The 25,915-nt window shown below is 37.7% G+C and overlaps 1 protein-coding gene across 1 annotated transcript in view; it reads right to left on the reverse strand.

The window, feature by feature from the left end:
• Positions 1-1,029: 1,029 nt before the first annotated feature.
• LOC121373473 (unconventional myosin-Vb-like) overlaps positions 1,030-25,915 on the reverse strand; it is a 196,293-nt gene continuing 171,407 nt past the window's right edge. The window contains exons 34-44 of the mRNA XM_041500138.1: positions 23,922-23,999; positions 19,654-19,747; positions 16,191-16,340; positions 15,658-15,809; positions 13,655-13,744; positions 12,769-12,919; positions 11,566-11,699; positions 10,868-10,939; positions 8,732-8,817; positions 7,334-7,505; positions 1,030-3,202 (exon numbers count right to left, since the gene is read on the reverse strand). Coding sequence (XP_041356072.1) covers positions 2,966-3,202; positions 7,334-7,505; positions 8,732-8,817; positions 10,868-10,939; positions 11,566-11,699; positions 12,769-12,919; positions 13,655-13,744; positions 15,658-15,809; positions 16,191-16,340; positions 19,654-19,747; positions 23,922-23,999 — 1,416 coding nt within the window. The 3' untranslated portion in view covers positions 1,030-2,965. The remainder of the gene's footprint in view (positions 3,203-7,333; positions 7,506-8,731; positions 8,818-10,867; positions 10,940-11,565; positions 11,700-12,768; positions 12,920-13,654; positions 13,745-15,657; positions 15,810-16,190; positions 16,341-19,653; positions 19,748-23,921; positions 24,000-25,915) is intronic.

The raw sequence follows: 25,915 nt of genomic DNA on the forward strand, positions 1-25,915 counted from the left end.
TATTAAAGGGACATACCCTAGTTTTTAAACACTAAGGCATATTTTGGACTATTATAGCCATTTTTGATAACTGAAATCTTACTATTTTTAAATTTTATGGTTTAGATTATCAATTTCCATACATTTGAAATGTTTTTGGTCATCCTGGTGTTTTCAATATCACAAAATGCATTTGTCATCATTTTAAAAATGCACGTTCGTCTGAGAAGTAACAGTTATGGAGTCGAGTTTTAGTCTATTATAAGAGGGTATATTTCACCATTTCAAAGTCACAGACTCATGTTTCCCTTAATTGTAACTTTATCCAAATGTGTGACAGGTTTGTAGATTATTTTCAATAGGCATTTATATAAGATCGACTACCTGTTTGCCTATCTGCTTTATTTACTGTATAAATATTGTTTAAAAAGACATTACAACTTTACAAGTTCTATTTTTATTATTTAAATCCCTTCAGACACACAGATACATGTGTGTTGTTATTCCTTCATGTAACTACCTTCATACTGATACTAGAACATTTATTACATGACCCTGTATTTGAATAAATCACAAAGTGATTTAAGTCTATGTGATGTTAAATCACATGTTGTAGAGAACAAAGTATCGGTCTTGACTTTATCATGTGGTCATTTATATCCTGGGAATGTTCTCGACTCGTTTCAAAGTCTGTGTGTCAGTCCGTCTCTCTGTGTCATCTGAATACAATATGGTTTTGTGATCTGCATGCAGAAAAGATAATACAAATAATCATAACATTGATAAACATTGGTTTTGGGTTTAAAAGAAACATTTCAAAAAACACTATATTAAAAAAGTTATACCATATAAAACTAGTTTGATTTACAAGTTTCTGCACAACTTTGAAAATGTCAAAAATTAGCCACCTTAATGCTATTCTATGCTGAATGCTATGGAATCTCAAATGCAAAAAACAAAACAAATCTATGCATACAAGTGTAAGCAGATAAGATATGCAGTGCATGGACATAATGTATTATACTACTTAGTTTAATTAAATTCAGTGTGTTTTGTTTAGGAATAAGATTCATGTATATTCACATAGCATATACAAACAAGTGTGGTTTTGGCTTCAGTTGCCTTCATGATAATATATCACACAGTTCAGAAAGAAATTTAATTAGATTGCATCACCACTCGAGGAAAAAATGTCAACTGAAAACCTTTTAACCAGCAATTTTTCAAGACGTGTTTTCTGTTAAAACATGATTATATCGGATATATTCGTTTTATTTCCATAACAAAGTTGTATAATGTCTTTATAACACAATATCACACTGTCTTTTTAACATATTACAATGTCAAATTCATTACATTGTCACCATAACAACATACAGGTATTACACTGTCACCATAAACAACATAGTACATTGTCTTTATAACAATATATTACATTGTCACCATAACAACATACAGGTATTACAGTCACCATGAACAACATAGTACATTGTCTTTATAACAATATATTACATTGTTACCATAACAACATAGTACAATGTCACTATAACATCTTACACTGTCACCATAACAACATATTACATTGTCACCATAACAACATATTACATTGTCACCATAACATCATATTACACTGTCTTCATAACAACATATTACATTGTCACCATAACATCTTACATTGTCACCATAACAACATATTACATTGTCACCATAACAACATATTACATTGTCACCATAACATCATATTACACTGTCTTCATAACAACATATTACATTGTCACCATAACATCTTACATTGTCACCATAACAATATATTACATTGTCACCATAACATCATATTACACTGTCTTCATAACAACATATTACATTGTCACCATAACATCTTACATTGTCACCATAACAACATATTACATTGTCACCATAACATCTTACATTGTCACCATAACATCTTACATTGTCACCATAACAACATATTACATTGTCACCATAACATCATATTACACTGTCTTCATAAGAACATATTACATTGTCACCATAACATCTTACATTGTCACCATAACAACATATTACATTGTCACCATAACAACATATTACATTGTCACCATAACATCATATTACACTGTCTTCATAACAACATATTACATTGTCACCATAACATCTTACATTGTCACCATAACAACATATTACATTGTCACCATAACAACATATTACATTGTCACCATAACAACATATTACATTGTCACCATAACAACATATTACATTGTCACCATAACAACATATTACATTGTCACCATAACATCATATTACACTGTCTTCATAACAACATATTACATTGTCACCATAACATCTTACATTGTCACCATAACAATATATTACATTGTCACCATAACATCATATTACACTGTCTTCATAACAACATATTACATTGTCACCATAACATCTTACATTGTCACCATAACAACATATTACATTGTCACCATAACAACATATTACATTGTCACCATAACATCATATTACACTGTCTTCATAACAACATATTACATTGTCACCATAACATCTTACATTGTCACCATAACAATATATTACATTGTCACCATAACATCATATTACACTGTCTTCATAACAACATATTACATTGTCACCATAACATCTTACATTGTCACCATAACAACATATTACATTGTCACCATAACATCATATTACACTGTCTTCATAAGAACATATTACATTGTCACCATAACAACAGATTGTCATGTCATTATAACAACATATGACATTGTCTTCATAACAACACATGACATTTGTCTTCATAAAAGCACATCTACCATCTGAATATGTTATCACATTTTGACAATGTTGCACCATAGTATCCATACACATGTATTTCAGCATTGAGGTGGGGGTACAAACAGAGACTTTGTAAGGTGGGACCAGCAAGTCTATATATATCTAAATAAATACACTATTCTGCACATGAACACAAATCTGGTTATATTTTCTTGAGGAATCCCAGGTGCAAATGTTCTGGAACGGTGATCGACTCCAGCGCGATACTGGAAGGATTGAAGGGGAAGGTCACAGGGTAGGTGAAACTGGTCTCCATGAGGAGAGTGTTGTTTTCGTCGCCGCGGGAACGCAACTTTTCCTGGATTTTACGAATAAACGATATCGGAACACGTTCTTCAAACTCATCAACAGGTGTGTACAGGTTTAAGATTTTCACAATCTGCAAAAGAAATGAAATATATGTTTTACTTACAAATAACCATTTACTTAAATTACTGCAATAAAACAATTATTTTGTTTTAGGACACCACTAGAGAACACTGATTTATTAATCATCGGCTATTGGATGTCAAATATTTGGTAATTCGGACATTACGATCTTCGTTTTCCCATTTGTAGCAAGGCATCTTTTTATATGCACCATCTCACAGTCGGGATAGCACATGCCACAGCCTTTGATGTGCCAGTCATGGTGCACTGGCTGGGAAGGAAGGAAATGTTTTATTTAACGACACACTCAACACATTTTATTTACGGTTATATGGCGTCAAGACATATGGTTACGGACCACACAGATATTGAGAGAGGAAACCCACTGTTGCCACTTCATGGGCTACTCTTTCCGATTAGCAGCAAGGGATCTTTTATATGCACCATCCCATAGACAGGATAGCACATACCACAAGCCTTTGATATACCAGTCGTGGTGCACTGGCTGGAATAAGAAATAGCCCAATGAGCCCACCGACGGGGATCGATCCCACCACCAGTTTAAAGTCAAAACTTAAATTGCTGCAATAAAACAATTATTTTGTTTTACGACACCACTAGAGAACAATGATTTATTAATCATTGGCTATTCGATGTCTAACTTTTGGTAATTCGGACATTAGAGTCTTAGAGAGGAAACCCGTCACATTTTCACCATTTGTAGCAAGGCATCTTTTTTATATGCACCATCTCACAATCGGGATAGCACATGCCATAGCCTTTGATGTACCAGTCATGGTGCACTGGCTGGAATGAGAAATAGCCCAATGGGCCCACCGACGGGGATCGATCCTAGACCAACCGCACATCAAGTAAGCACTTCAGGGCAATATCCTCGGGGGGGGGGGGGGGGAGAGGTGGAGGGGGTTGGTGGTGGTGAGGCAGTTGCACCCCTGAGAATGTCATTTAAAAAAAAAAAAAAAAAAAAAAAAATCACTCCAGAAAATAGCATACACACCTCAGGGTTTAATTTGTATAGTGTTTCACTTTTTTTTAATAAAAAGTAGTGCCCCCCCCCCTTCCCGGATTTTGATCAGGGTACGGCCATGCACTTTACCACTGAACTACATTCCGCCCCTACTGCAGTAAACGTTTAAGATTCTAGGTATGAATGGAAGGAATGATACCCTATTACAGTAGCTGTGACTTGTTGACTACATTCCGCCCCTACTGCAGTAAAGGTTTAAGATTCTAGGTATGAATGGAAGGAATGATACCCTATTACAGTAGTTGTAACTTGTTGACTACATTCCGCCCCTACTGCAGTAAAGGTTTAAGATTCTAGGTATGAATGGAAGGAATGATACCCTATTACAGTAGCTGTGATTTGTTGACTACATCACATCCCTACTGCAATAAAGGTTTAAGATTCTAGGTATGAATGGAAGGAATCATACCCTATTACAGTAGCTGTGATTTGTTGACTACATCCCGCCCCTACTGCAGTAAAGGTTTAAGATTCTAGGTATGAATGGAAGGAATGATACCCTATTACAGTAGCTGTGATTTGTTGACTACATTCCGCCCCTACTGCAATAAAGGTTTAAGATTCTAGGTATGAATGGAAGGAATGATACCCTATTACAGTAGCTGTGATTTGTTGACTACATTCCGCCCCTACTGCAATAAAGGTTTAAGATTCTAGGTATGAATGGAAGGAATGATACCCTATTACAGTAGCTGTGATTTGTTGACTACATTCCGCCCCTACTGCAATAAAGGTTTAAGATTCTAGGTATGAATGGAAGGAATGATACCCTATTACAGTAACTGTGATTTGTTGACTACATTCCACCCCTACTGCAATAAAGGTTTAAGATTCTAGGTATGAATGGAAGGAATGATACCCTATTACAGTAACTGTGATTTGTTGACTACATTCCACCCCTACTGCAATAAAGGTTTAAGATTCTAGGTATGAATGGAAGGAACGATACCCTATTACAGTAGCTGTGATTTGTTGACTACATTCCGCCCCTACTGCAATAAAGGTTTAAGATTCTAGGTATGAATGGAAGGAATGATACCCTATTACAGTAGCTGTGATTTGTTGACTACATTCCACCCCTACTGCAATAAAGGTTTAAGATTCTAGGTATGAATGGAAGGAATGATACCCTATTACAGTAGCTGTGATTTGTTGACTACATCCCACCCCTACTGCAATAAAGGTTTAAGATTCTAGGTATGAATGGAAGGAATGATACCCTATTACAGTAGCTGTGATTTGTTGACTACATTCCGCCCCTACTGCAATAAAGGTTTAAGATTCTAGGTATGAATGGAAGGAATGATACCCTATTACAGTAGCTGTGATTTGTTGACTACATTCCGCCCCTACTGCAATAAAGGTTTAAGATTCTAGGTATGAATGGAAGGAATGATACCCTATTACAGTAACTGTGATTTGTTGACTACATTCCACCCCTACTGCAATAAAGGTTTAAGATTCTAGGTATGAATGGAAGGAGCGATACCCTATTACAGTAGCTGTGATTTGTTGACTACATTCCGCCCCTACTGCAATAAAGGTTTAAGATTCTAGGTATGAATGGAAGGAATGATACCCTATTACAGTAGCTGTGATTTGTTGACTACATCCCATCCCTACTGCAATAAAGGTTTAAGATTCTAGGTATGAACGGAAGGAATGATACCCTATTACAGTAGCTGTGATTTGTTGACTACATCCCATCCCTACTGCAATAAAGTTTTAAGATTCTAGGTATGAATGGAAGGAATGATACCCTATTACAGTAACTGTGATTTGTTGACTACATTCCGCCCCTACTGCAGTAAAGGTTTAAGATTCTAGGTATGAATGGAAGGAATGATACCCTATTACAGTAGCTGTGATTTGTTGACTACATTCCGCCCCTACTGCAATAAAGGTTTAAGATTCTAGGTATGAATGGAAGGGAATGATACCCTATTACAGTAGCTGTGATTTGTTGACTACATTCCACCCCTACTGCAATAAAGGTTTAAGATTCTAGGTATGAATGGAAGGAATCATACCCTATTACAGTAGCTGTGATTTGTTGACTACATTCCACCCCTACTGCAGTAAAGGTTTAAGATTCTAGGTATGAATGGAAGGAATGATACCCTATTACAGTAGCTGTGATTTGTTGACTACATTCCACCCCTACTGCAATAAAGGTTTAAGATTCTAGGTATGAATGGAAGGAATGATACCCTATTACAGTAGCTATGATTTGTTGACTACATTCCGCCCCTACTGCAATAAAGGTTTAAGATTCTAGGTATGAATGGAAGGAATGATACCCTATTACAGTAGCTGTGATTTGTTGACTACATTCCACCCCTACTGCAATAAAGGTTTAAGATTCTAGGTATGAATGGAAGGAATGATACCCTATTACAGTAGCTGTGATTTGTTGACTACATTCCGCCCCTACTGCAATAAAGGTTTAAGATTCTAGGTATGAATGGAAGGAATGATACCCTATTACAGTAAAGGTTTAAGATTGTAGGTATGAATGGAAGGAATGATACCCTATTAAAGTAGCTGTGATTTGTTGACTAAATTTCAACATTTTAAGTTTTTGTGTTGTCTACCAACACCACTAGAGCTCAAGGATTAATTAATCATCGGCTGTTAGATGTCAAACACTTAATAATTCTGACATATAGTCAGAGAAAGGAAACCTACATTTTTCCTTAAGCAACAAAAGGATTTTTTATTAGCATTTTCCAATATACAGGACAGCACATACAACAGCCTTAGATCTACCAGATGTAGAGCACTGGTTGGGACATAAAAAACCCCAGTGGATTCATTGAAGAAGTTGCATCCTATAACACAAGCGTTATCACACAGACAGGATAGTACACATCATGACCTTTGATATACCAGTCATGGTGTCCTGGCTGGGATGAAAAATATCCCAATGGGCGCACTGACGGGAATCGATCCCAAACCGACCAAACATCTGGCGAGCGCTTTACCACTGGGCTACGTCCCGTCCCTCAGAATACAACAATTAAATTCAAACACCTACCTGCCGCCCCCCAATACCACCCACACCCCCACACCTCCACTAATGATTGCACTGACCTGGGCCACACTAAGTTTTGAACACATTTCACAGATGCCGTCGACATCGGCGTCGGTCTTGCGCGCCTGCAGTAGCTGTGACGCCTGGACGATTGGTTCGAGAGTCGCCACGGCGCCGGACTCGTGCAGTTTGTTATCTCGAAGCCACTGCTCCAGGTGACTCAAGTTGTACCTGGAAAATTATAACAATGATAGTGAAAACAGTAATAGTAATAATAATAATAATAGTCACAGCTGGCCTCTACGTGTAGTCGACAAGCAAATAAAAAGAAGGGAAGGGAATATTTTATTTAACGACGCACATATGGTTAAGGACCACACAGATATTGAGAGAAAACCCCCACTGTCGCCACTTCATGGACTACTCTTTTTCAATTAGCAGCAAGGGATCTTTTATATGCACTATCCCACAGACAGGATAGCACATACCACAGCCTTTGATATACCAGTCATGGTGCACTGGCTGGAACGAGAAATAGCTCAATGAGCCCACCGACGGGGATTGATCCTACACCGACCGCGCATCTAGCGAGCGCTTTACCACTGGGCTACGTCCTGTCCCAGAATGAAAAGAAGAACAAGAACTGTAATAATAATAATAATAAGAAGAAGAATCAATAGTTGCACGCCTAAAAACAAACAGTAAAGTAGACACGTGTAACCAAAAAGAAATAAAACAAATATTAATACGTGTATTTACTTAAATAGTTGGTCCTTTGCTGTATACACATGTAATACACTATTTGTTATTAATATTATACTGCCGAATTCATTTGCCAAAGCAAGTTTTTAAATAGAACCCACTTTTTGGATACTACATAAAACGTAACAAATAATCGCACACTCCATTCTTTGGCAATTTCTGTCTCTGGACCCTCATAAATGATAACGGACCAGGAAGCGTTGTTTTATCATTTGTTGATAAATGTGATGTCACTGGTTTGCGTGTGCTCGCAAGTTTTAGAAAAAATGTGACATGCACTACTTATGATTACTCTATGATAATTTGAAACAATAAACAATGATAATAATACTTTATAAAAATTATAAAAATAACAGTAATGATAATAATAACAGTAATAAAAATAACAATAATATTAATATTAATTTGTAACAATAAACAATAATAATAATTTACAAAAAAAACCCCAACAAAAATTGCAATAATAACAATTAATAAAAAAGTTAAAGTTTGTTTTGTTTAATGACACCACTAGAGCACATTGATGTCAATTAATAATAATAATTCATATTTTGTTTCTGTAATTTTTGAAATTTAATAGATAATTTGGAGAAATTTTCAGCTCACCCAGAGCTCCCTGTTAAGATTCAGTTTATTCAATTTACATAATATTCTTTTTATCACTGAACTTAAAAATAGTTCCACAGCCAACTCACCTGATCTGCATCCCTTTGGACCAGTTACACATGTCCTTCCTCAACAGTAGATTGTTCAGGGAACCAGCACAGATGAAATAGTAAACCTATAAAAGCAGATTGTAAGTGTTATTATTATAATGGTGACCTTAATTGGATATAAGCATGGAAATAAGTTGAAATGTAATGAAATGGAAAGAAAATATTATTATAAGGCATGTGTTATGACCATGACCACCAGCACAGACAAAATAGTAAACCTATAAAACAAAGAAAGAAATGTTTTATTTAACGACACACTCAACACATTTTATTTACGATATACATGTATATCGTGTCAGACATATGGTTAAGGACCACACTGATTTTGAGAGGAAACCCGCTGTCGCCACTACATGGGCTACTCTTTCCGATTAGCAGCAAGGGATCTTTTATTTGCGCTTCCCACAGGCAGGATAGCACAAACCATGGCCGTTGTTGAACCAGTTATGGATCACTGGTCGGTGCAAGTGGTTTACACCTACCCATTGAGCCTTGCAGAGCACTCACTCAGGGTTTGGAGTCGGTATCTGGATTAAAATCCCATGCCTCGACTGGGATCCGAACCCAGTACCTACCAGCCTGTAGGCCAATGGCTTAACCACGACGCCACTGAGGCCGGTAAACCTATAAAAGCATACATATTGTTACTGTTATTATTATAAGGCGTGTGCTACAACAGTTTGTTCTGAATGTGCACGTTAAAACCTATGACCATCACATTATTATTATTATTATTATTATATATGACCTTTTCATAATAAAAACATTTAAAGGCATACTGTCACGGATTTAAGGAACTTATTTCTCTGAAAATGGATAATAATTATAAATTACATTAATTGTTGGAAACCAAATCTAGCTATCGCATCACCTTAACTGAACCATGATGGAGTGAAATCCATGTCATCCCTCTCAGTAATTTTAGTTTTTGAATTATGGACCATTGCCATAATTCAATTATTTTTACAAAATGTCATTAATAAATTGAGTATGGTGGTTATGAAGATGGTTGAATAAAGTACATTTAGGGAGAAATCAAATTATTTTTGTTCAAGTAATTATTTGTTAGACCATTAAATAGGTCAGTGGTCTGTGACAATATGCCTTTAATATAACAGGTAATCTATAAGTGCAAAATCAATAAAGTGTGCTCGAACCTTAATTGGATATAAGCATGAAAATAAGACGAAATGGAAGAACTATGTCCACAAATCGAAAAACACAGTAGAAGTTATAATTATCCCCTAATTTTCACTCAGTGCTTATACCTAATTAAGGTTCAAGCACACTGTCCTGGACACACACACACACCAGCTATCTGAACTGTTGTCAGGACAGTGGGTTAGTGGTTAGTTAGTAAGAAGTCTGTGTGGTCACCCTGACATGACCTATTTTCTGTGGATAATAAAGAATTTGAAGAAAAAAAGGATTTTTTTTTTTTTGTGTGTGGTATGTGGCCTTACAAATACCTATAGAGTTGGCTAGGATCCGGTACCAGGTTGTGAACCTAGTACCTACCAGCCTTACATGCAAGTCCGATGACTTAACCACTACACCACCGAGACTGCCTGGTTGATTTAAAACTTATCTTACTGTACAAAGAACAAAATAATCCCATACAGCCGACACCGACACGACTCCGATACGACACCGACACAACTCCGATACGACACCGACACGACTCCGATACGACACCGATACGAAATAGCCAGTATCGGACACTAAACCTGGATTTGTGCATCCATATAATTGGATATAAGTATGAAAATAAGTTGAAATAAAATAAAAAATTGCCAATTTTGCTGTTGATTAGATATTGGAAAACGTTAAACAAAGAAGAGATAGGTTTCATGTCGGTATCGGCGCCGGGCCAGTGTCGTTTCGTGTTGTTGGATTCAAAAAAGTAAGATTTTTGTTGGCACGATTTGTCTCATGTCGGTGTTGTTTCGGTGTCGGGTTTATGGACTTTATATATGAGACTGCTTTCATCAAGTGAATGAATGAATGAATGAATGAATGTTTAACAACACCCCAGTACAAAAATACACATAAATATATATCGGCTATTGGGTGTCACTTTTATCAAGTGAAAGACTTGCATAGTGACACACTGACCTGTCTAAAGATCTGCTTCACAAGCTCTGGGTCCACAGCATTCAGTGTTAGTATCCTCATGTAGTTATTCAGCTGGAAGGATAAACATATAAAATACAATCAAAATCGGAATCAGTTTATTTCCCAAAGCCAGCATGGCTATAGGCACAAAACAGGCAACAACAAAAAACGAAACTGAACAGTTGTGTAGTGCTTTACAATATATAAATACTGACAATTATGCTAAAGAAATTTAGATGATAAACATTTGTGCAAAACACAAAATAGACATACAAAATATAAATATAAACCTATACACATCAATGGGTGCCCCCCAGTGGTCAAAAATACTAATAGAATAACAGGAAGTTGCTTCATCAAAACGGAACTTAAGTTAAATAGGCGATTTATTGGTAAATATTTTTTGATTAGCAGCAAGGGATCTTTTATATGCACCATCCCACAGACAGGATAGTACATACCACAGCCTTTGTTACACCAGTTGTGGAGCACTGGCTGGAACAAGTAATAGCCCAATGGGTCCACCGACTGGGATCGATCCTAGACTGACCACGCATCAAGCGAACTCCTTACCACTGGGCTATGTCCCACCCCAGATGTTTAACGACAGCCCAGCAAGAGAAATACATGGGCTATTGGGTGTTAATCAAAGTTAATGCAGTATTGTAAATGTGAAAAACAAGTCCGCTCAAACTCACAGCCTTCATGAGTGTGTCGAGCGAGTATTCCTTGGCATCCTGTTCGTGTACGGAGCTCGACGTCCTTCCACGGAGACCGGACGGCTTGCTAGCGGTCAGACCCGCGATAGCTTCATGTTCCAAAACAGCTGGCACTGGAAATAATACACAGCAGTAAATATTATGAAAGTCTAAGATACTAGGGTACATATCACTATATCAATAAAGATACAAGACAAGCTGAACATGTAAAAACCAAATATTTCACCAATATTTGGTTGTGTGTATTCCTCCTTATTTAAACAATGTAAACAAAATCTCACCAATATTTGGCTGTGTATCCCTCCTTATTTAAACAATGTAAACAAAATCTCACCAATATTTGGCTGTGTATTCCTCCTTATTTAAAAGATGTAAATAAAATCTCACCAATAATTGGCTGTGTATTCCTCCTTATTTAAAAGATGTAAACAAAAGCTCACAAACATTTAGTTGTGTATTCCTCCTTATTTAAACAATGTAAATAAAATCTCACCAATATTTGGCTGTGTATTCCTCCTTATTTAAAAGATGTAAACAAAAGCTCACAAACATTTAGTTGTGTATTCCTCCTTATTTAAACAATGTAAATAAAATCTCACCAATATTTGGCTGTGTATTCCTCCTTATTTAAAAGATGTAAACAAAAGCTCACCAATATTTAGTTGTGTATTCCTCCTTATTTAAACAATGTAAATAAAATCTCACCAATATTTGGCTGTGTATTCCTCCTTATTTAAAAGATGTAAACAAAAGTTCACCAATATTTAGTTGTGTATTCCTCCTTATTTAAACAATGTAAATAAAATCTCACCAATATTTGGCTGTGTATTCCTCCTTATTTAAAAGATGTAAACAAAAGCTCACAAACATTTAGTTGTGTATTCCTCCTTATTTAAACAATGTAAATAAAATCTCACCAATATTTGGCTGTGTATTCCTCCTTATTTAAAAGATGTAAACAAAAGCTCACAAACATTTAGTTGTGTACTCCTCCTTATTTAAACAATGTAAATAAAATCTCACCAATATTTGGCTGTGTATTCCTCCTTATTTAAAAGATGTAAACAAAAGTTCACCAATATTTAGTTGTGTATTCCTCCTTATTTAAACAATGTAAATAAAATCTCACCAATATTTGGCTGTGTATTCCTCCTTATTTAAACCATGTAAATAAAATCTCACCAATATTTGGCTGTGTGCATTCCTCCATGCTCTTTATGAGCGACTGGTAAATCCACACGGCTAGATCACTGAACACCTGCCGGTACTCAGACAGGTCAAAGTTGCGCAGGGTTTGTTCGTTCTGCTTCGGTGTGTTTTCTGCTTGAAACGCCTGTCAATAAGAAAGAAATGTTTTGTTTAATGATGCCACTGATTAATTAATCATCCCAGTAATATATAGAAGATACTCCCCGAGTGTCTTGTAATATCATCATTTATCAGTACGAGTTGATAAAAGTATGAAATCCGAGATCAATGCGTGCTGATAAATTATGATATCACAAGACACAAGGGGGGTATTCTTTTTATCATCCATTATCGTTCTTTTCATTTGTGACAGTTGTAAACAATGTCAGTAATGTGGGTCATTATATTTGGCAGCGGTAGACTCGTTAACTAGCAGAACAACAGTGGCGTGGCGTCATTAATGATAGGTTTAGTGCTGAAACAAACCCAGTGACGTACAAAATATTGTCTTGTGATTAAAATTTAACCAATCAAGATTATAAGAAGTGCTATCTCCTAGGAGAATATTGCAGAAGATAACGCCAATTATAGTGTCAGCGATATCTCCTAAAAAAGCCTTTAATTGATGACAAAACAAAATATAACTTACAATAAAATAAGAATTCTTAGAGTACTGCTAAGCAATACATGTTCCCTACTGAGCCCAACAATTATTCTGTTACCTCCTACATTCAACGACCAGAACTGAAGAAAAATGGGTATATCAACTTTAACAAAATTAATTAAATTAACCCAGGCATATGTGTGCATATGTTGACCGTCGACACAACCCATGCACATGTGCATGTTACCATATTTGTTTACCACTATATGGACCTACCTTTTCTCCACTGTACTGTTTCAGTGTGTGTAACAATCGACAGGTGTTGGCGAGCCATAACGTGACACGTTCAATATCATTATTGTGTTTCTGAAACAAACGACAGATCTCAGCATTTCAACCAATCAAATTGCACAAACTGTGGTATAAACATACAAACAAAATTACATATACATATACAATCATGTGCTACCTTGTTACAAATCATTTATTAAAGGCATACTGTCACAGATTTAAAGACCTTATTTCTCTAAAAAGGATAATAAATCAAAATTACATACATTTTTACAGACCTAGCTATTGCATTACTTTAACTACACCACGATGGAGTGAAATTCATGTCAACCCTCTCAACAATGTTATTTTTTGAATTATGGACCATTGCCATAATTCAATTATTTTTACAAAATATATTAATAAGTGGAGTATGGTGGTTACATAGATGGTTAAATAAAGTACATTTAGGGACAAATCAAATGTATATATTTTCAGGTAATACTTTGCTAGGCCATGTAATAGGTCAGTAGTCTGACAATATGCCTTTAAAACAAAAATTCTCTTTATTCTCTATATGCTTGCTATAAGCATACAGAAAATTTTGTTTTGTTTAAACACACCACTAGACCACATTGATTTGATAATCATCGACTACTGGATGTTAAACATTTGGTAATTTTGACATATAGTCTTAGAGAGGAAACCCGCTACATTTTTCCATTAGTAAATAGGGATCTTTTATATGTACCATCCCACAGACAGGATAGCACATACCACTGCCTTTGAGAGCATACAGAAAAAACATCATCATAGGCATACTGGCTGACATTTTTGTGTGCATGTGTGTGTGGGAGAGCAGGCTGGTTTTTGCCCAAATTAAACAAAAAAGCCCGAATCGGGATTACAATTTTTTTTCGTATTAGCATTACTGCCAAACAGCTATATATATTGTAGGGTTACAAATGAATCACTACACATTTTTACATGGATTACAACTAATTACAACTGCTTACAACTGCTGGTAGAATGATGGAAATACGCGGTAAAAAGGCCTTGGTTTAGTACATTTTCTCAAATATCTCAATTTTGTTTGCCCAAATATCTCTATTGTGTTTGCCCGAATATCTCTATTGTGTTTGCCCGAATATCTCTATTGTGTTTGCCCGAATATCTCTATTGTGTTTGCCCGAATATCTCTATCGTGTTTGCCCGAATATCTCTATGGTGTTTGCCCGAATACCTCTATGGTGTTTGCCCGAATACCTCTATCGTGTTTGCCCGAATATCTCTATGGTGTTTGCCCGAATATCTCTATGGTGTTTGCCCGAATATCTCTATTGTGTTTGCCAGAATATCTCTATCGTGTTTGCCCGAATATCTCTATGGTGTTTGCCCGAATATCTCTATCGTGTTTGCCCGAATATCTCTATCGTGTTTGCCCGAATATCTCTATCGTGTTTGCCCGAATACCTCTATGGTGTTTGCCCGAATATCTCTATCGTGTTTGCCCGAATACCTCTATGGTGTTTGCCCGAATATCTCTATTGTGTTTGCCAGAATTTGAGGATTTACTCCAGGACTTGGGGGGGGGGGCAGCTGCTCCATCTCCTGTATGCTTATGTACATCATTCTATTTAATTTACCAATTAACACTTAAAAACATTTAATTTGATCAACATTGAGTTATTAATCATCAGCTATTGAATGTTAAACATTTGGTAATTTTGAAACATAGTCTTAGAGATGAAACCTGCTACATTTTTCTACTAGTAACAAGGGATCTTTTATATGTACCATCCCACAGACAGGATAGCACATACCACAGCCTTTGAGAGCATACAGAAAAACATCATCATTTGCCCGAATTAAAGCTTTTATATTATACTTTCCATTTTATTCTTGATGGTATTAAAAAAACATATTGAGAATTCCTCATTTTCAAGAACTATAGTATAAATCATAAACTTTATCCAAGTAAAAGGGAACACAGAAGTATTACTCGTTACCTTGACAACCTTCTTAATGCTGTTGATGGTGGCCGTGAGAAGCGAGCGGACTTTCTCGTCGTCGTTTGTGTAGTCAGTGTGTCTCACACACATGAACAGGATGTACGCCGGGAGACCGGGGATCAACTCATAGGCCAGTCGCGGCTTCAAGTCTGAAACAACACAATATTACTACTGAGGAAGTTAGGATATAATAGATCAACTTGTATGCCAGTCGTGGCTCTAAATCTGAAATGAGACAATATTACTATTAAGGAAGTTAAGGATATGATGGATCAACTCATAGGCCAGTCGCGGCTTCAAGTCTGAAACAACACAATATTACTATTAGGGAAGTTAAGATTATAATACTATGAGTTAAAGCAATTTGAATGTTTTAAACGAGTTGTAAGATATATATATATATACGTACTTTCTCACCGACAGGACATAATAATATTATACATGTACCAGTCATGAAACACTGATTGAGATGGGTCTGCGGAAAGGGAAACAATTCCTGACTTGTATATAAAAAGAGGGGAAACCCTCACCTATGACAAGGTTCTTGATGAGCGCCCCCTCGTCCTCTTTCCTGTATTCCAGCATGCCCATGTAGTTTCGCTCACGGTGTTTGACGGTCGCCAGCTGGTCGTTCTCGTTACGCTGTTCCTCTTGCTCAATCTCTGCCTGGATCTCAGCAGCTGGAAAACACAACACTACACAGTTGACAACACTACACAGTTCAGAACACTACACAGTTGACAACACTACACAGTTCAGAACACTACACAGTTGACAACACTACAGAGTTCAGAACACTACACAATTGACAACACTACACAGATCACAACACTACACAGTTGACAACACTACACAGATCACAACACTACACAGTTGACAACACTGCACAGTTGACAACACTACACAGATCACAACACAACCCTACACAGCTGACAACACTACACAGTTAACAACACTACACAACTGACAACACCACAATTGACAACACTACACAGTTGGCAACACTACACAGATCACAACACAACACTACACAGCTGACAACACTACACAGTTAACAACACTACACAACTGACAACACCACACAGTTGGCAACACTACACAGATCACAACACAACACTACACAGCTGACAACACTACACAGTTCAGAACACTACACAGTTCTGCTGAAACTCACAACACTACAGTTTACAACATTACACACTTCACTACACGTCATAGATCACAACACTACACAGTTTACAACACACAATTCAAAATACTTAAAGGTTAAAATTAGTTTCTTTTGTTTAACAACACCACTATAGCACAATGATTAATACAGCATCGCCTATTGGATGTCAGTCATTTTGGTAACTGTATTAGGAGGGATGATAAAATATTCAATTCAGTTCTTACCAAGAGAGTTGCAAAAAGATATTGTGCTTACTAAGAGGGTTGATAAAATGAGAGTTTTTATTAAGAGAATTGAAAACAAAAGAAGATTTTATTAAGAGGACTTGAGAAAATGATTCAGGTTTTACGAAGAGGGTTGAGAAAATTATTAAATTCATAACACGGTTGAGAAAATTATTAAGAGAAAATGTTCTAAAAGTAGGCTGAACAAATTAATTACAGTTATTTTTAAACTATCCTTTGACAACATCAGTCTACATAGTGACAGAACTGAGAGATATGGATGAAGAAATTGTAAAAGTGCATTGTATGGCATTGTATGGCTAAATACTACATACATGTACTACCATTATTAGAGATGTTTCTAAACTCTATCCTATGACAACATCAACCTTACCAGTGTCAGGACTAAGAGAGATGGATGAGGAAATAGTAAGTGAGCGTTGAATGTATCCTGGCAGCCACAAGGGAGAAAAAACAAGACCAATTTTACAGCAAATCAACAAATATCAAACGTTGGTGAGAGGAGAAAATTGCACGAGTTTAGGCTGTCGCGAGCAAAGTTATTTTTGAGGGATGTTCGGGTCAAAATCCCCCGAAAAATACATTGAAAACAAAGAAAATTTGCCAAGAGCCGAGTGTTCTGACCACCAAATCTCCCTCTGCTAATGCATCTGTATATATACTGAACACCACAAAAAATGAGAAGATAATTTCCATCTGTAACATTAAAGGTAGTACTAAACCAAATAGCTTCTGGCTGGGTCAAAGTTCGAGGTGCACCCAACTTTTGATAGAGAAGTAACACTACAAGTCCTGCGATTGGTTATAAATGTGAGTATGTTGGTTTCATCTCAGCACAGACTGTATGCTTGACCCCCAATTTTTTCTGATTCACTTTAAGGGTTAGAGGTGGCAGTATTTATATTCATGGCGTTTTTTGTCGATCTATATGCTGCGCAGGTAGGAGTTTTAACCACACTTGTTACTAATGTTGTCTATTGGATTTGATTTGGTAGTATATACCCTACATGTATATGATATATTTTTAAATAAAGGATTAACATGTATTGAGAATTGATGTGCTTTAATCATGGTATTTCATTTTTGTTTGTTTGTTATTATTTTACCGGCCTCGGTGGCGTCGTGGTTAGACCATCGGTCTACAGGCTGGTAGGTACTGGGTTTGGATTCCAGTCGAGGATGGGATTTTTAATCCAGATACCGACTCCAAACCCCGAGTGAGTGCTCCGCAAGGCTCAATGGGTAGGTGTAAACCACTTGCACCGACCAGTGATCCATAACTGGTTCAACAAAGGCCATGGTTTGTGCTATCCTGCCTGTGGGAAGAGCAAATAAAAGATCCCTTGCTGCTAATCGGAAAGAGTAGCCCATGTAGTGGCGACAGCGGGTTTCCTCTCAAAATCTGTGTGGTCCTTAACCATAAATAAAATGTGTTGACTGCGTTGTTAAATAAAACATTTCTTTCTTTCTTTCATGTTTTTTTAAGGTCAAATGTGGTTTATGTCTCATTATGTGAAGTCTTCAAGCCTATCACACCAGCACACTCAACAGATGTGACAAGGAATTGCAGATTTTATGCGGGGACGTTCATGAATAAATCATATTTGACAAAAAACATTAAATGTTCTATTTATTATATAAACATTCACAATGTTACCTTTATTCTGAGAAACATATATCACCAATGTATTGTAAACAATGCTAAAATTTGTTTTATTTAATGAAACCACTAGAGCACATTGATTAATTAATCACTGGTTGTTGGATATCAGGAAGGAAATGGTTTTTTTAACGACACATTCAACACATTTTATTTTCGGTTATATGGTGTCGGACATATAGTTAAGAACCACACAGATATTGATGGAGGAAACCTGCTGTCGCCACTTCATGGGTTACTTTTTTCGATTAGCAGCAAGGGATCTTTCATATGCACCATCCCACAGACAGAATAGTACATACCACAGCCTTTGTTACACCAGTTGTAGAGCACTGGCTGGAACGAGAAATAGGTCAATGGGTCCACCGACGGGGATTGATCCTAGACCGACCGCACATCAAGCGAGTGCTTTATCCCAGGGCTACATCCCACCCCATTAGCAGGAAAAGATCTTTTATATAAGCACCATGCCACAGACAGGACAGCACATACCACATACCATTTGTGGTGCACTGGCTGGAATAAGAAATAGCCCAATGGACCCACTAATGGGGATCGATCCTAGACTGACTATGCATCAGACAAGCACTTTACCACTAGACCGGCCTTGGTGGCGCAGTGGTTAAGCTGTCGAATTACAGGCTGGTAGGTACAGGGTTCGTAGCCTGGTACCGGCTCCAACCCATAGCAAGTTCTTTAAGACTCAATAGGTAGGTGTAAGGCCACTACACCCTCTTCTCTCTCACTCACCAATTAACAACTAAACCACTGTCCTGGACAGACAGCTGAGGTGTGTGCCCAGGACAGCGTGCTTGAACCTTAATTGGATATAAGCATGAAAATAAGTTGAAATGAAATGACCACTGTGCTACGTCCCGTTCCTTGTGAAAGAGAAAAAGAAGAAAATCTCGTCTCACCTTCTCCGTCTTTGAGTTTCTTCGAGTACACACGTAACATCTTTTTCAGCTTGCGTATCTGGTCCATCTGTTTGTCTATCGTCTCTCGCAGGTCCTACATTTAAATAAAACAAAATATTGTGAGAAAAATATTTGCTCATAACAAAATATTGTGTGGAAACCCCCCCAGAAAAACACATATACTGAACAAAAAAAAGAAACTTCCGATTTGTACATATAGTATTTGTTGTGTTAAAGAATTCATTGTGTAATGAAATTATATAGGTAGTATTAGCCGTGAGCTGTATTATCAGGATTCATGAATTGTATCGATTATTTTTGCACTGTTAATCGTTGACAACGTGAAATTCAATTTGCACGTGCATGCATGGTTCGACATGTCCCGTGTAGTATTCGGTCAATTTGTTTTACTTGTCTTACTGACATTGTTGTCAAGTGAATGGAAAACCCTTCAAAATTTGTAAAAAAACATAAAGTTTTTTACATTGTAGCATTTTTAGTACGCCAAGAATACCCAATAATTTATGCGAACGGGCGATTGGCATGCTTGATGCTGGCATGTCGACAGAAGACGTTGCAAGGCATGTTGGGAGTTCTAGTCGAGCGATACGAAATCTTCGCGTAAGATTTCGAACGACAGGAAGCACCAATGACTTGCCACGTTGCGGACGTCCGCGTGTTACAACGTGTGGTCAAGACCGCTATATCATGAATACACATTTGCGCAATCGATTCCAAACTGCCACTGCTACTGCTGCTAACACACCTGGGCTTCATAATAACCGAATCAGTGGGCAAACTGTTCGTAATCGTCTGCAGGAGAACGGTTTACATGCACGATGTCCTTACGTCGGATGCATTTTAACGCAATGTCATCGTCTAAATCGTCTTAATTGGGCACGTGTACACACTCGTTGGATACGGCGACGCTGGAATACCGTTCTTTTTTCGGATGAATCCAGATTTTCTTTACAACATGGTAATGGCAGGGTAGGCGTCTACCATAGGAGAAATGAACGCTATGCTGACTGTTGTGTTCTTGAACGAGATCGTTTCGGGGGTGGGGGTTGTGTCATGGTCTGGCCAGCCATTGCCCATGGTTATCGTTCACCACTAGTCGTCATTGATGGCAATTTAAATGCTCAACGTTACCGCGATGACATTCTCGCTCATCACGTCATTCCTCTGTTCCATAACAACGCTAACATCTCGATTTTTCAGCATGATAATGCCACCTCTCATACAACAAGAGACACTGTACATTTTCTTAGGACAAATAACATTGATTTCATTGATGACTGGCCCGTTAAAAGTCCTGATCTCAACCCCATCGAGCATGTCTGGGATAGTCTGGACAGACGATTGAGGCGTTGTCCCAACCCACCTGCTAACGTCAACGAACTTCGTCAAGCGCTCATTCAGGAATGGAACAATATTCCACAGGCAGAAATCAACACTTTAGTCAATTCTATGCGCCTGCGATGCACTGCAGTGGTCAATTCAAGAGGTGGTCATACCCGTTATTAAGTTATTTGTTTTTTTTAACCCCTGCCACACTTGATCAAAATTTCTCCCAGTTTCTGTTAACCTATGGCCATGATTTTTGCACCAAACGATGCATCATGGAACACTCTTTAAACGCATATATAACAATTATTCCCCTGGTTTGTTTTCATCAAGTTATGTTCAAGCAAAGTTAGCGGAAGTTTCTTATTTTGTTCAGTATATTTGCTGATAACAAATTACTGTGTGAAAAATATTTGCTCATAACAAAATATTGTGTGAAAGAAAAAACAAAAATACATATTTGCTGATAACAAATTACTGTGTGAAAAATATTTGCTCATAACAAAATATTGTGTGAAAGAAAAAACAAAAATACATATTTGCTGATAACAAATTACTGTGTGAAAATATTTGCTCATAACAAAATTCTAAGTGAACTATACATATACTCTTCAAAAGAAGAAACGCAAAACCACATTGTCGTAACATTTGGAGAATTGATTTAATTATTGAATGGTGAGTCCGATAATTACCAAATGTTGCAGGATTGTTCACAATTCACTCTAGTCCATTGTGAGTAAGTGATAGGACACACCACCAAGGTCAAGGTCATCTGGAGTCAATACCGGGTGTGGCCTCCGCGTGTGTTGATAACTGCCTGGCACCGCCTGCCCATTGAAGCAACCAGAGTACGGATGACGTCCCGGCGGATGGTGGCCCACTCGGCCTGCAAGACTGCTGCCAGCTCGGGCAGAGTCTGGGGCTGTGGTTGTTGCTGTCGGAGGCGTCGGTCCAACTCATCCCATAGATGCTCAATTGGGTTCAAATCCGGTGATATCGATGGCCAAGGAAGGACATTAATGTTGTTGTTCTGTAGGAAAGCCGTTGTGAGACGTGCTGTGTGAGGCCTGGCGTTGTCATGTTGGAACACTGCGTTGGCGTTGGCCATAACTGGAACGATGTGTGGCCGGAGGATCTGGTCAATGTAGCCCTGTGCATTCAGGTTGCCCTGCACGTGGACCAGGTCAGTTCTGCCAGTGTGCGAGATGGCTGCCCACACCATGACACTACCCCCGCCGAATCTGTCCACTTCCTGCACGCAGTTTGCCGCATAACGTTCACCACGACGCCTATACACGCGACATCTTCCATCATGACGTCGGAGCAGAAATCGGGACTCGTCACTGAACCACACCTGTCTCCATCGCAGTTGAGGCCATTGTCGATGAATCTGGCACCACTGCAGTCGGAGTCGACGGTGTTGTGGTGTTAAGATGACACCTCGAACTGGGACGTCTGGCACGATTTCCTACCTCACGTAGGCGGTTCCGTACGGTCTTGTCGGATATCCTGCGCAAACCTGGTATTGCTGCGGCTGTTTGGCAGTAGTCATTCGTTCCCGAAGGTGGCGTACCCGGATGTATCCTGCCCGGGGGTAGTGACCCGGGTGGTCGACCGGAAGGGAGGTCACTGTTGATCCATGTTGCTGGTAACGGTCCCACAGTCTGGAGATGGTGCTTGGGGACACATGGAATGCCCTGGCAACGGCCGTTCTCTGGATTCGCCTGCGTCTAGTCGGCCCGATGGCAAATTACGTGGCATGTCCTGGATTGTCAAAAGATACAGAGGCAGGCAAGCGAACACCCTGCACTTTTATACTGTTGCTGTTCATGTTGCACGTGCAGACAACGCACGTGCAGTGGTGACATGGTTTGCACGTGGCTGCGTTTTTGCGAATATTCACATTTTGGAACTTTATTGTACAGTAGCTGCGTTTTATCGAATGTAACCGTGGGAATGTGTTTGGGACATGCAATGACCTTATATTCACAAAGCATGAACCGGTAGGAAACATAAAATCGGAGTTATAACCCATTTGTACCCTTTTGCGTTTCTTTTTTTGAAGAGTATATTTGCTGATGACAAATTACTAATAAAATATTTGCTCATAACAAAATATTATATGAACCCCCTAAAACCCACCAAACCTCCCAACATATATTTGCTGATAACAAATTACTATGTGAAAAATATTTGATCACAACAAAATATTGTGTGAAAAACAGGTGTGTTTGCTTACAACAAAATAATGTGCAAAAATATATATTACAAATAATAAAATGCGGTGAAAAATATTTACCTAATAAAATACTGTGTGCATAATATTTGCTCATAATAAAATACTGTGTGCATAATATTTGATCACAAAAGTATACTGACTGAAAATAGTATTTGAGTTTAACAAAATACTGTATGAATATAATATTTGACCATAAGAAAATATTGGGTGAGCAATTTTGGTTACAACTGTCAATTAATTTATCATGTAAAATATGTCAGTAGATCACAGCAAATACATTAAACACACAGTGTGCGAGTTTGGTTTAAAAAATTTAAGTGTCAATAAGGACTCCCTGTTTAGAAATCTTGAGAGCCCGCCACCAACCCAGCGAGCCCTTCTGCATGTCTCCAGTAGAACAGAAGATACACTAAATGTTTTGCATGAAACCGTGGAAAAGATCGCTATTCAAGACTCTGGTTTCCTAGGATTTTGATATGTATGTTGACTGTCATTTTTTGAAGAATCAATGTAATATGTATAAATAATTTTTACGAGCCATGCAGGATCATATGCTAGCAAAGCTAGAGAGTCCAATATGATTATTGCGAGCCTCGGGCTCCCAGACTCTCCTTAAAATCACACACTGATACATCAAATGAACTACAAAATTGTTAGTGAAGCAAAGTTTAAGAAAAATCACCAAATTTTCTGCAGTCATCCGAGTTATCTCATGTTGCATAGTTGCCTCAATTTTAGCCTGCGGGCTGAGCGTCAGGTTCTGAAATATGAGAGAGAGAGAAAATCCTCATTAAACACTGTTAATTAAACACTGAAAATTAAAAACAATTTATTCTAGGAGTCATAAAAGCAAAGAGTTCTGAAATGAACAAAACATCCAATACTGGAAACCAGTATTCTGAGCCTACTGTCAAAGCAATACATGCCCCTTATAGATCTCCAATAAATCGGCGTATCTCCCAAGTTTAAGAGCCATAACTTTGTAGAAAATGTATAAAGAAAAAAACTCGAATTTCGTGAGGACCTAGGGTAGTCATAGACGCTACACGTTATATCAGAAATGAGCAACTTGACCCCCAATTTTTATCTGATTCTCTTTGAGGGTGAGGGGTGGTAGTATTTATATCTGTGGTGTTTATGTTAATTGATACGCTGCAGGTAGGAGTTTTAGCCACACATGCTAGTATTGTCGTCTATGAGATTTGATTTGATAGTATACACCCTAGAGGACACCCGCTTCATTTTTGTTCCATTAGTAGCAAGGAATATTTTGTATGCACCATCCCACAGACAGGACAGCACATACCACAGCTGTTAAAATCAAACTAGATCTGTAGCAGTATGTGATAATTAAGCTACGCACAAAATTTGAGATCAAGATCTCGAGGCATTGCAAAAACAAAAGGTCCGGAAAATTATATGTGGGACAGACAAACTGATGGATGAACAAACAGTCAGACAGACAGACAGATGAACAGTCAGTCAGATAGACAGACAGACAGTAGTCAGGCAGACAGACAGAATGATGAACACAGTCGGACAGACAGACAGATTAACAAACAGTTAGACAGACAGACAGATGAACAGACACAGATGGATGAACAGTCAGACAGACAGACAAATGAACAGACAAACAGATGAACAGACAGTCAGACAGACAGACAGATGGATGAACAGACAGTCAGACAGACACACTGATCTACATACTAGTATATTTTCTACACCAAGTGGGGATTTTGTCTTCAAATAATTTCGTACGTACGAAAAACTAAATATTTCAGGAAATAAGATGAAATTTAACCTAGTACATATGTTAGAACAATCAGAAACACGTTTAATATACAGCCACTAATATTTTATGCAGAAAAATATATTTGATATGTATTTACAATCGTTAAACAGTCTCTGTTAGTAGATAACATCTTAAAGACTGCAGCAAACTTAGGAATGTCCCTTTAATGACATTCAATCCCACAATACAGCTTGTTATTTTATACATTGTACAGACGTAACTAAGCTACATATGAAGAGTTTCATCGCAAAACATGATAAACGCCACTATACACACTCAATCCTAAAAATGTTTTATACCAAACCACCGTAAACATTATGCCAGTTTCTCTGCAATCTGCGATATATCCTCAGACAATCGTATCGTGTTTTGCTGAAAACTGAATTTGAACAGAGTGGTGTTCTCACAATGGTTTTTAATATGGTGTTTATCGCATTTTGTGATGAAACTCTTCATATACATGTAGTAATGAATTAAATTATCAATAGGTGGTGTTGTTCAACAAAACACACTTTTAATTAAAAAATATTGAATGAATTAACAAAAATGTCATGTTTTGCCTTATTTCTGTCCAGGGGCAAGACATACATGTAGCCCAGTGGTGCAGCGCTCGATGCGCGGTCACTGAGGGATCGATCCCCATTGGTGGGCCCATTGGGCTATTTCTTGTTCCAGCCAGTGCACCACGACTGGTATATCAAAGGCCGTGGTATGTGCTACCCTGTCTATGGGATGGTGCATATAAAAGATCCCTTGCTGCTTATCAAAAAGAGTAGCCCATGAAGTGGCGACAGCGGGTTTCCTCTCTCAATATCTTTGTGGTCCTTAACCATGTCTCATGCCATATAACCATAAATAAAATGTGTTGAGTGCATCATTATTTC

This window comes from Gigantopelta aegis, chromosome 5 (genome assembly GCF_016097555.1).
Source record: "Gigantopelta aegis isolate Gae_Host chromosome 5, Gae_host_genome, whole genome shotgun sequence".
In the NCBI taxonomy this organism is placed as follows: domain Eukaryota; kingdom Metazoa; phylum Mollusca; class Gastropoda; order Neomphalida; family Peltospiridae; genus Gigantopelta; species Gigantopelta aegis.